Genomic DNA, 11,404 nt, shown 5'->3' on the forward strand with positions numbered 1-11,404 from the left:
CGTGTGGGCACTGGGGCAGCACCATGGTGGCTCTTGCTGACTTTTGCTGACTTGAGGAAGTGGCAGGGGAAGCGGCAGGGCTGCCGTTACTCAGTGGGCCCAGAATAACCAAAAACCCATACCGGATGTGGCAGCCACGCTTCCCACTCCACTCCTTGACCTCAGCCCTCCTGCAGCCGGCCCCTGGCACTGCTCGCAGGAGGTGGGTGGGTGGGTGCTGCACCCACCAGCGCCTGGTTGGGGAAACCCTATTGCAGAAGGGAGCACGTGTTTGGTGGGGAGAAGCAGCATTTCACAAGCTTACGCAGACGCCAGCTTCCCTCTGGCTGTTGCGGTTGCACAAGGCAGCTTGGCATCCCTCCTTGTCCCCACGTAAGGGTGGAAGAACAGGGTGTGCTGCCCAGGACGTCACAGGCATGGTTGGCCCAGCATAGGGGCTCAACCTTGACAAACCTCCAGCCTGAACCAATTTTAGCAGTGCAGAAAGTGAGTGGCTAGGGTGCTCTGGCAGAGGGACAGCCCACAGCTCCAGGGTGGTGACTCAAAGCCACCGCTGCCACTGCTCTGGCCTTGGGAGAGCGGTGCTATTGCCCAGGATGAGCAGCGGTGACTCTTTAAGGGCACATCTGGAGGTGCTGCGTGCTCAGGCTGGTCCTGCTGTGGAGATCTAGCCTGGGGCACATGAAGCAGCACATTTTGCTCCATGTTCCCAACGTGTCTGGGACCACTTCTCTGGTGGCACCAGGTCTCTCCCTTCTTCCATTCTCTCTTCAGTAGGAGAGGAAGAGTTGGTGTTATGGGGGGCAGGTTACTGCGCTGGCTCCCTCCTCTCGCCCTGCAGTCAGGCTCACCAGGGCTCCTTGGGAAGGTGTGGCTCATCCCTGAACACCCTGCCAAGGCCCTTGAGGCTGCTGCACCAACGGTTGGTAGCGTTTCCCTCCCATGAGCAGGAAGCCTCCGCTTCGCACCTCGGTGGGAGCGGCACCCCAGGGGCCAACGGGCTCCTCGAAGGCCAAGGGCGGAGGGGTAGAGCCGGCCCACCGGGGGCTGGCTGGGGCTGCTGGGGCTGGGAGCAGCCTCCGGGCGACGGGTGGGTTTCGCCGGCTGCCTGGAAAGCGGGGTTTGCCGCGGTTGATGTCGCCGACAGACGCGATGCTCAGGCGACTTTCGGCCGGGGCCGGGGCCGGCCCCTGCCCGCAGCCCTGCGCGGCCTCCCGGGCCGGGGCCGGGGGCGCCCCGCCCGGCGGCTGAGTCACCCGGCGGGGCCGGGGCGGGCCGGAGCGGAGCGGAGCCGGACGGTATGTCCGCGCCCAGCGGCGCGGCCGCCGGTCGGGGCGGGGCGGTCGGTGCGCACCGGCGGGCGGGCGCGGGGCGGGGCGGCCCCGGGCCCCTTTGTTCGGCGGGAGGCGGCGGTGCGCCGCCCCGCCGCTTTGTCCGCCGCCGCCGGCGGGAGCCGCTCGTCCCGGCGTGCCGTGAGTGGGAGCGGGGGGCTGGGGGAGGCAGGTGGGCACGCGGCGGTACCCCGAGAGGGCTGGGCTCGGGGGGTGGGCTGCGGTCGGGGAGGCTGGGGGCCGCAGGCAGGAGGGATCGGCGGGGGCGGGGGATCGCGGGCGGGGACTGGAGGCCCCCGGTGGGCTGGAGTCAGGGGGGCTGGAGACGCCGGGGAGGCTGTGGGGGGCTGGGTCCTCAGGCTGGCAGGGGTCAGCGGGTGCCAGCGTGAGCTGGCCGGGGTCGGCGGGACGAGGTTCCTCGGGTGGGCAGGGGCTGGCGAGCCCCAGAGTGGGCTGCCCTGTGCTGGGGCGCAGGGAGCCCTGATGTGGGCTGGGGAGATGGAGTCCCTGGACGGGACAGGCTGAGGCGGACGGGACTGGGGACCCCCGCAGGAGGATTAGGGGCCAGTGGGGCTGGGGTGTGAGTGTAGGGCCTGGCCAAGGCACGTGGTGCTGGTCCTGACTCATGGTGTGGCCGGGAGGTGGTGGGTGGCTTGGCTGCCTCGGCGGAGCCGGGCTCTGGCTACCTGCCCTGGGTGGGGGCAAGGGTGTGGGGAGCTCTGTGCTGCCCAGCCGTGCCCACTGCACCTCCTGACCCATGCTGCGGTCCATCCCAGTGTCACCCCGGCTTGGCCACCGCGGCAGTGCCCACGTGCATGCTTTTGCTTTCCCTGGGCTTGCCAGCTCCTGGGGTTGCCCTCCTGCCTGGTCCCCTCCTCCTGTCCCCTGTTCTAGCCTCTCACCCTGGGCCAGGGTGGTGTGCTGCTGCCAAGCAAGGGCTAAACGCAGACACAAAGCATCCTTCTTCCTCTGGGCTCCTGGGGAACAGGACCACGCGCTGGGGAGACAGGACAGCAGCGAGACCTTGCAGGGTGCTTGACTGCAGGAGGGTGGTGGCCCTGATGGGCTGGGTTTGGGTCCCTGGTGCCAGCCTGTGCCACCTCCCATGGCTCAGCGGGCTCTGCTGAGCACCAGGCCGTCAGCAAGAGCACGTCCCCGGTGTAGGAGTTTGTGTTGGAGGGACTTTTCTCTTCAGGTGAGGTTGCTCAGGAGGCAGGCTGAGCTAAGCCAAAAAGATCCTCTTATTGTGGACAATAGTGGCGTGAGGGCAGCGGCAGCCGTCATCCGCAGGGACGGGCCCTGGCCGGAGGCGATGGGACAGGGCTGGCTGGAGGGCAGGCGAGGCGTGGGGGAGACTGGGGGCTCCGTGGGGACGCATCCCTTCTGCTCGGCCCAGGCAGCCGTGCCACCTGCTGCCCTTGCATCAGCTTGTGTGTAAGCTGCTGAAACCGGGGGCGGTGGTGGGGTGGGGTGCCTCCTCTCATGTCTTCTCCTCTGGCTGACAGCAGTGGTGCGGTCCCCGCAATTTCCTCCTCGACCTCGGTGTCAGCTGCTTCGCCGGGACTTTGTGCAATTCCTTGACCATCCCACACTGCCGTTGCCCTCCTGCTCCGCTCCCCCTGCCAGCCCATGCCATTGGCCTGGGGGGTGTTCTGAACACCGGCCACCGTGGGCTTCAGGGCTCTTAAGGATTGGGGTGGGGGGTCCCGCAGGAGGGTTGGCATGGCACAGAGGTTTGGTGGGGCAGAGTGATGCTGAGTCTCTGCCAGCCCTCAAGGGTGAGCTCTGGCGAGGTGCACAGGACCTGGCTCGCGGGCACGTGGTGGGGGACACTGCTTGGGGAGCCCTGGGGGCTGGCAGTGGGCCAGAGGGGCTGCCTAGATGTTGCCTCCCTCCAGGGGCCCGTGGACCCCCGTGGGAGGGTGTGGGTGCTCGTACAGGGTGTGGTGCTGATTTGGGACCTGCCCAGGACCAGGTGGCAGACGAGTGCCACGACACTGGGGGTGGAGCAGGCTGTGGCTGTGCTGACTCTTCCCCCAGATGTGTCGGGCAGGGGACGGGACATCCCAGCTTTTCCCCTGCTCCCCCAGTTCCCTCCACCCACCTGGCTGGCATTGGGGTGGGAACCTGGTGTGCAGGGAGGAGGCACTGGGAGGGGGATGCGGTTTTGTGGAGGTGGGTACCCACACAGGGCTGCATTTGTGGGTCTGGAGCCTAAGGGAAGGGACATCGGCGCTGGGAGAGGGAGAGGAGCAGAGCTGGGGTGGCTGCTGGTGGTTTGGGGGGGCCTGGTGATGTGCACAGGGGTTTGCTTGGTGCCTGATTGCCTGCGCCTTCCCCGCAGGATTTGAGCCGACTGCCTGGCCAGGATGAGCTGGAGTTTCCTGACACGGCTCCTGGAGGAGATAAACAACCACTCGACCTTCGTGGGCAAGATCTGGCTGACCGTCCTCATTGTCTTCCGCATCGTGCTGACGGCCGTGGGGGGCGAGTCCATCTACTACGACGAGCAGAGCAAGTTCGTCTGCAACACGCAGCAGCCTGGCTGTGAGAACGTCTGCTACGATGCCTTCGCACCACTCTCCCACGTCCGCTTCTGGATCTTCCAGATCATCATGGTGGCCACGCCGTCGGTGCTCTACCTGGGCTTCGCCATGCACCGCATTGCCCGCATGCCTGAGTCCTCGCGGCGCCGGGCGCCGGCAGCCCAGCGGGCACGCATGCCGGTGGTGCGCCGGGGAGCTGGGCGGGACTACGAGGAGGCAGAGGATGATAACGAAGAAGACCCCATGATCTTTGAGGAGATCGAGGTGGAGAAGGAGAAGAGCCCGGAGGGCGGAGAGAAGCACGACGGCCGGCGCCGCATCAAGCAGGATGGGCTGATGCGTGCCTACGTCCTGCACTTGCTGTGCCGCTTGCTGCTGGAGACGGCTTTCCTTTACGGGCAGTACCTGCTGTACCACTTCGAGGTGAGCCCCTCCTACATCTGCAGACGCAGCCCCTGCCCACACGCCGTCGACTGCTTTGTCTCCCGCCCCACTGAGAAGACCATCTTCCTCCTCATCATGTACGCCGTCAGCGGGCTCTGCCTCTTCCTCAACCTCTGCGAGCTCGTGCACCTCGGTGTGGGGTGCATCCGTGACGCCCTGAGCCAGCCTGACGGCCCCCTGCTCCCAGCTGGCGGCAGCCCCGCACCGCAGTACCCCAAGAAAGCCCCTGGCGCGCCCCCCACCTACCACTCGCTGAAGAAGGAGCCACTGCGAGCCCCGCTGCCCGATGGCAAGCTGGACTACCAGGAGAGCCTGGCCCAGGTGGCTGCGGCGGGGCACTTCGCCCTGGCTGGGGCTCCCCCGGCACACGAGCTGGACCGGCTGCGCGAGCACCTGCGCCTGGCCCAGGAGCACCTGGAGGTGGCCTTCCACCTCCAGCCCCCACTGCGACCCCCCAGCCCTGCCCGCAGCAGTAGCCCCGAGGGCAATGGCATCGCCGCTGAGCAGAACCGCCTCAACCTCGCCCATGAGAAGGGGACCGCTGCCTGCGAGAGGACCACGGGTGAGCCAGGGAGGGGGATGTATCCAGCCAACTGGGGTCAGGGTATAGGGGGCTCCCCCGGGGCCGGGATGCCATTACCCCAGGGTGGGCTCTAATGTGCCTCTTGCTCCCCACAGGGCTGTGAGTGCCACCAGGGACGACGGCGGTGTCTGCCGGAGCGGCTGCGGCCGCCACCGCCGGACGGGCAGCCTGCCAGGAGCGCAGGGCAGAGTGCTGCGTGCCTGCCTGGCAGGGCTGGCCAGGCAGCTCTGTCCTGGTGGGCAGCAGTGGGGGCTAGGGACCTTGGGGGACATTTCTACTTGGAGAAATCTCCACTCTACCAGGAGACCCTCTTCAACATCTTTGTCGGTGACGTGGACAGTGGCATGGAGTGCACCCTCAGCAAGTTCTCCGATGACACCAAGCTGTGTGGTGCCGTCAACACGCTGGAAGGGAGGGATGCCATCCAGAGGGACCTTGACAGGCTGGAGAGGTGGGCCTGTGTCAACCTTATGAAGTTCAACAAGGCCAAATGCAAGGTCCTACATCTGGGTCGTGGCAATTCCAGGCACAAATACAGACTGGGTGGTGAATGGATCGAGAGCAGCCCTGAGGAGAAGGACTTGGGAGTACTGGTGGACGAGAAGCTCGATATGAGCCGGCAATGTGCTCTTGCGGCCCAGAAGGCCAACCGCATCCTGGGCTGCATCAAGAGGAGCGTGGCCAGCAGGTCGAGGGAGGTGATTCTCCCCCTCTACTCTGCCCTTGTGAGACCTCACCTGGAGTATTGCGTCCAGTTCTGGAGCCCCCAACATAAGAAGGACATGGACCAGTTGGAGAGGGTCCAGAGGAGGGCCACGAAGATGATAAGAGGTCTGGAGCACCTTTCCTATGAGGACAGGCTGAAAGAGTTGGGGCTATTCAGCCTGGAGAAGAGGAGGCTCCGGGGTGACCTTATAGCAGTCTTCCAGTACCTCAAGGGGGCCTACAAGAAAGATGGGGAGAGGCTGTTCAGGAGGGTCTGTTGTGATAGGACAAGGGGTAATGGTTTTAAAATAGAGGGAGGTAGATTCAGATTGGATATTAGGAAAAAAATTTTTACCATGAGAGTTGTAGAACACTGGAACAGGTTGCCCAGAGAGGTGGTGGATGCTCCATCCCTGGAGACGTTCAAGGCCAGGTTGGACGAGGCCCTGAGCAACCTGATCTAGTTGGAGCTATCCCTGTTCCTTGCAGGGGGGTTGGACTAGATGACCTTTGAAGGTCCCTTCCAGCCCTAACCATTCTATAATTCTATGATTCTACTTAATTTTTGAAAAGGGAATATCTTATTTTTGTACGTTTTTATAAACTCATCAGCGTGTGCACTCTGGCATTTTTATACTCTGCTCCTGATCTCTGCTCTGGGTCTGTGCCCCACCCCCATCTCCTGTTTCACCCTGTTTTCCTCCTCATGCACCCATTTCCCACAGAACCTTCTCCTCACACCTCCCAGTGTCCTCCAGTGTCTGCTGCCACTCGCCACTGCACCAGCCAGTGCTGGGCACATATGGGCCACACTGACAATGCCAGAATTGGCCCCGTGGCGTGGGGGTTTTGGGGAGCTGAGCCTGGAGTTCTGGCTGGCTGGGCAGGGCAGTGAGCTGGCATTGTGCTTGAAGCAGAGGGGATGGAAAGGGTCCTGGCGGCGCCGCTGCCGGAAAGTGCCGGTGTGGCTGGGGGCAGCCGCGCTGCGTGGCATCCTGGCACCGAGTGTCGAGCTGCGGGGCTGGCCTGCTCCAAAATGCCTGTGCAGAGGGCAGGGGCTGTCCTTCCCGCCGCCTCTGTCCCGCTCCCAGCCAGCCACCCTTGGACCAAAGCCCATCCACTCCCACTCTGGCCGTGGGGCCAGGACCCGCTGTGTGGGGCCAATCCCGGGGCCCATGGCAGGGGGGGACACAGTGGCCCGAGCTCAGCTCAGCCAGGAGCCGGCGGGGCATTTCTCATCATCTCAGCCTGGGTCACACGGGGATTTTTGTAGCGTTTTTTACTCGGAAATGATTGTCACTCTGTTTTTTCTTTTTTTTTTTTTTTTTTAATATCTATATTAGTAAAGCCTGGAGACATTTTGTACTGAACTGCTGCATCCGGTCCTTCGGGAGGAAAGGGTGGGAAGGGAATCCTGCGCAGCTGGGCTGGGGCGAGCAGCGTCGCCCGCCTGCCCTACGATCTCCCCGCTGGCCTGGCCTGATCTCTGTGATTCCTGCGTGCGGAGGCGGCTGCAGCTGGGACAGCCTCCATTGGCCTGATGGATCAGGAGGAGCGGGATCGCTCCAGCGGCCTTCCTGCGCAGTCCCGTCCCCAGCGAGGGGCCCTGTGTTTCCCCACGTCTCCCTGTCCCGCCGCAGCCGGGAACAGGAGGGATGCTGCCCTGCCCTGCGCTCCCCTGCCCCGCGGCTGGACCAAACCCAGCCATGCCATGCTGATTTTGACCAGCACACCCCAGTCCCCTCTAAGGGACTCCCTCCGGTTGGAGCCAGACCCCTCTCGCAGCACTCACTCCGTCCTCTCCCTCCTCCAGCCGCAAGCCCCCCTGGGAGCTTGCATCCCGCTGCACAACCGTGTGCCGCCTCTGTGGCTGCCTCTGATGGAAGGTGGCACTTCCAGGCTGTTTTGGTAAAAGGAACAGGTTTATTTCATTCATCAGTTAAACTTTCCAACAGGCCGTGCCACCGGGAGAGGGCTCGCTTGCAGTGCTGCACGTGCTGCCAGCCTTGACACCTGGTGCCAGCCAGGACGCGGTGCGAGGTCCTGGCACAGGCTCACCCTGGCACATCCCGATCCCTGCCGCAGCGGCCTGGCCCTGCCTGGGAGCACGGGAAGGCTGGTGTGCTCCACAGCGGGAGTGGGACCCCAGTCTTTTTTGGTGGGGAGGGAATTGCTGGGGGAGAGCGGGTTGGGAGAAGCGGGAGCCGAGCTGGTTGCAGGCGCAGGCTGGTTTCGGCAGGGGGTCAGTGCCTCTGCCAGGGCTGTGCCTGTCCCAGCCCTGCTGTGCCCCAGCTTGCTCCGGGATGGAGATGGCCATGGGGCAGGTCGGGTACCCAAGGCAGCCCGAAACTCCGGCTTGCGCAGGGCAGGGTGGCACAGCCCAGACCTCCCCGCAGGATCCCAGTGGTCCCTGCGGCATGGGGCCACGGGTCTCCCGGGCAAGCGACTCCTGGGTGGGATCACGGTCCGAGGCTGGGCTGGAGGATGCCCTAGACGCAGGTGCAGTCTTGGGCCAGGATGTTGGGCACCGTCTCATACTTGAAGGAGTACCCACCATCAGAGGTGGTGCGGACACGCAGGGAGCGCATGGTGCCAGGCAGGGCGGCACAGCAGAGCTGCACGCCCAGGCGATGGCTCAGCCCGTGGCCCTCGGCGCAGCTCCCATGGCAGTAGTGGAAGACGAAGCTGCTGGGATGCACAATCCACTTGTCCCAGCCCAGCTCCTCGAAGGAAATGTTGAGGGAAGCCCGGCGGCAGTTGGTGTGGGTGGCCAGGTCCTCAGATGGGCGCTGTAGCAGGCTCAGGGCAGCCGGGGACCAGGGCACAACGGAGCGGCGAGCCCTCTCGCTGCCCTTGGCCCGTGTGGTGACCACCAAGAAGGGCATCTTGTCCTCCTCGGCTAGGCAGGGGCAGCCGGGGCAGCGCACCAGGAGCACGAAGAACGGCTGCGAGAGCTGGGGCAGCAGCGCTGAGGTGAAGTGAAACACTGTCCAGTGCTCGGGCGTCCGCACCGCCGTGGCCGTCACTGGCACGCGGCCCTGCGACGACAGGGTCAACACGTCGGGGACTGAGTGGTTGGGGGTGGCCAAGGGGCCAGTGTAAAACCAGAGCTGGGCAGAGGTCACTGCGCGGCTCAGGGTGTGCGCTGAGGGCTGGAAGAGGTAGGTGAAAATCCCTTCTTCCTCCAGCAGCTTGTCCGGCTGTGCGGGCTCGGTGGGCATGTCTGTGGGGGGAGAAAGACACTCAGGGCACGCGCCCAAACCCAGGGAGGCGGCCTCAACACCAGGTGGGAGGTGGAGTGCTGCAAAGGGTCCCCAGGGTGCTGGCAGCACCTGGCTGCTGGCGTGGGCTGCAGCAGGATGCGGGGAAGCTGATGTCTAGTGCTGTGCAGCAGCCACTGCACTGCACCCCGCAGCTGAGCCCTGCTGTGCCCTGGACTGGTCTGTTACTGCTGCCCCTGTCCCCCAGCATCCTGCCTGATCTCCCAGCATCCTGCCCCGTTCCCCAATGTCCTGCCCCATTCCCCAGCATCCTTCCCCCTCTCCCAGTGTCCTGCCCCATAGCTGGTCATCCTGCCCCGTCCCACAGCATCCTGTCCTGTCCCTTAGGGCTGGCATCGTGCCATCCCATGTCGCAGGGAATGTCCATCCCATTCCCCAGCATCTTGCCCCATTCCCTAGCATCCCACCCTATCCCACCTTGCTTCCTCCTCAGCCCTCCCCACCTCTCCGCATCCCACCTGGCCCAGCCGTTCCCCAACCTCTCAGCACCCTCTTGTGCCGCCTGCCCCTTCTCTGCCTGTGTCCTGCGCTGCTCTGCCTGTCCCTGCCTGCCATCCCTTTCCACCTCCTGGCTCTGCACCACACCTCGCCCATTCCTGTGCCCCAGCCTGCCATACCCTCTTTCTCTCCTCCCGCACAACTCCACAGCAGCCCCTCCATCCTGCTGCATCCCCACTCTCCAAGCCCAGACCCTGCTTCAACCCTCTGCCCTCTCCATCCCACCAGGGCCTTCTCACCTGTGGAAGGGAAGAGGATCACCTGGGACGTGTCTTCCAGCTCCTCAGGCTCAACTTCGGCGTTTTCGAGGACGTCTCTCCGGTGCACCCTCCTTGCTTCCTTCTGAGGCTCCTCCTGGAGAAGCGGGGGGCTCAGATGCTCCAGAACCCGAGCCCGCACCTTGGCCAGGATGAGCTGCCGATCGGCACCGGACCCGGTGCAGCCAGCCAGGGCAGCGGTGGGCAACATGGCAGGCAGCAGGTGCAGGAGGAGCAGCATGACCATGGGGCGTGCAGCGGGCCGGTGACTTGGGGGGCTCTGCCACAGGCTCCTGCCTGCCTGCCCAGCCCGTCTGCCTGCTGCGCTCCTCCTGGGGCAGGGTGGCATTGAGACCTATCTGACACTGACGCAAACGTCTGCTTGCTGTGAATATTATCTCTGGGCAGCGAAAGCGCTGAGACGTCTGGAATGCGAGGACTGCAAGGACAGTGTGGTCTGGGAGGGTATGGCGCCTGGGCAGGGAGGTGCGGGGGGGGGGGTGATGCTGCTGGGGGCTGTGGGTGCATGGGGCTGGGGAGACTGGACTGCCAGCAGGGTGCTGCCAGGAAGGTTTTCCTGTGCTGGCGGGGGTGGAGGGGACACCCTGGGCAAGCTTTGCAGCTGCCGGTGCTGGGTGCCCCCCATGCTGGAGGAGCTGCAGATTTGGGGCTTCTGAGGCGACAGTGGGAAGTGGCAGTGGCTGTGCACGGCAGGGACATCTGGGCAGGGACCTGAAAGTGTCCAGAGCCCCTGCAAGGCTCCAGTGTGGGGGGGCACGCTGGGGATAGCAGGCTGGGCACCATCCTGCCGGGGATGGCTGGGACAGCCCAGGGTCACAGGGCAGCTGGAACATGAGGAGGGGACCCTGGGAGGGCAGGTTGGGGGTGGGTGTTCTGTGGCATCTCCAGGGCAGCCTGGAAGCTGGCAAAGTCCTGCTGATGTGAAGCAGGAGGCATGGCAAGAGGTCCCCGTGCTGCCTGGGGCTGGGGAAGGCTGGACCAGCTACAGGAGAGGTAGAGGAGGAGGAGGAAGAGGTGAGGCAGAGCCAGGCCAGCTGGAGACCCCGCAGCAGTGTCGGGAGAAGGACACCACAGTGCTGTTGGGACTGGATGGCCGAAGGCTGGCTCCTGGGGCTGGAGAGGTGCAGGCTGCGAGGGGACCCAGCATGTTCTCCCCTTCCTCTCGTTGCTGCCTGTGGGGACAGTATCAGGTGTCCCCCATCCAGCAGCCCTGCCTGTGAGATGGTGGGCAGGCTCCGCACCTGTCTGCTCCTCCTGCAGTCCAGCGTCCCACACAGCTTGACCCATGCAGCACATCCCATCCCATGCAGCCTGGCATCTTGTGCTGCATCTGGTGCAGCACATCCCACCCCGAGCAGCATGTCCTGCGTGGCGTGTCCCATCCTACTGCAGCCTGGTGTCCCATGCCACACGGCCCATGCCGTGTACACTGTTCGGTGTGTTGCCTCCTGCCTCGGGCTCACCTGGCACTGAGGCACAGCAGGGTTTACAGCATGCCAGGTCTCCGGCGATGGAGTGCTGCCTGCCCGCTCCTGGTGGCTCCTACCGGGCTGCTATACATAGGCCAGCCCTGCCCCGGCGAGGCGCTGAATGGAGCAGGCTCAGCCTTATCAACCCAGTGTGTCATCAGAGGGTATTTTTGGGGACAGCAGCTGCAGGCATTTGTAACGTTTGGTCCCCGCGCGCTGACACCCGGGAGCGGAGCTGGGGGAAGCAGCAGGAGCTGGTGCCAGCACTG

At 64.6% G+C, this 11,404-nt stretch overlaps 2 protein-coding genes across 2 annotated transcripts; one reads left to right on the forward strand and one right to left on the reverse strand.

Moving 5' to 3' along the window:
* The first annotated feature begins 3,692 nt into the window (after positions 1 to 3,692).
* LOC104371604 (gap junction gamma-1 protein) lies at positions 3,693 to 5,007 on the forward strand. The gene is made up of 2 exons (XM_009987502.2): positions 3,693 to 4,883; positions 5,000 to 5,007. Exons 1-2 carry the CDS (start codon positions 3,701 to 3,703, stop codon positions 5,005 to 5,007), a joined length of 1,191 nt encoding a protein of 396 aa, XP_009985804.2. The 5' UTR covers positions 3,693 to 3,700.
* A 3,091-nt stretch (positions 5,008 to 8,098) lies between these two features.
* INHA (inhibin subunit alpha) lies at positions 8,099 to 9,994 on the reverse strand. The gene is made up of 2 exons (XM_009986628.2): positions 9,628 to 9,994; positions 8,099 to 8,832 (listed from the first exon to the last, which is right to left on the reverse strand). Exons 1-2 carry the CDS (start codon positions 9,992 to 9,994, stop codon positions 8,099 to 8,101), a joined length of 1,101 nt encoding a protein of 366 aa, XP_009984930.2.
* Positions 9,995 to 11,404: the final 1,410 nt, after the last annotated feature.

Source organism: Tauraco erythrolophus, chromosome 8, assembly GCF_009769465.1.
Source record: "Tauraco erythrolophus isolate bTauEry1 chromosome 8, bTauEry1.pri, whole genome shotgun sequence".
NCBI lineage: Eukaryota > Metazoa > Chordata > Aves > Musophagiformes > Musophagidae > Tauraco > Tauraco erythrolophus.

Coding starts and splice junctions, on each gene's coding strand:
- INHA (XM_009986628.2), bottom strand. CDS start 9,994: ATGCCACCCTGCCCCAGGAGGAGCGCAGCAGGCAGACGGGCTGGGCAG. Junction 8,833..9,627: donor GATCCTCTTCCCTTCCACAG/GTGAGAAGGCCC, acceptor CTCCCCCCACAG/ACATGCCCACCGAGCCCGCA.
- LOC104371604 (XM_009987502.2), top strand. CDS start 3,701: ATGAGCTGGAGTTTCCTGACACGGCTCCTGGAGGAGATAAACAACCAC.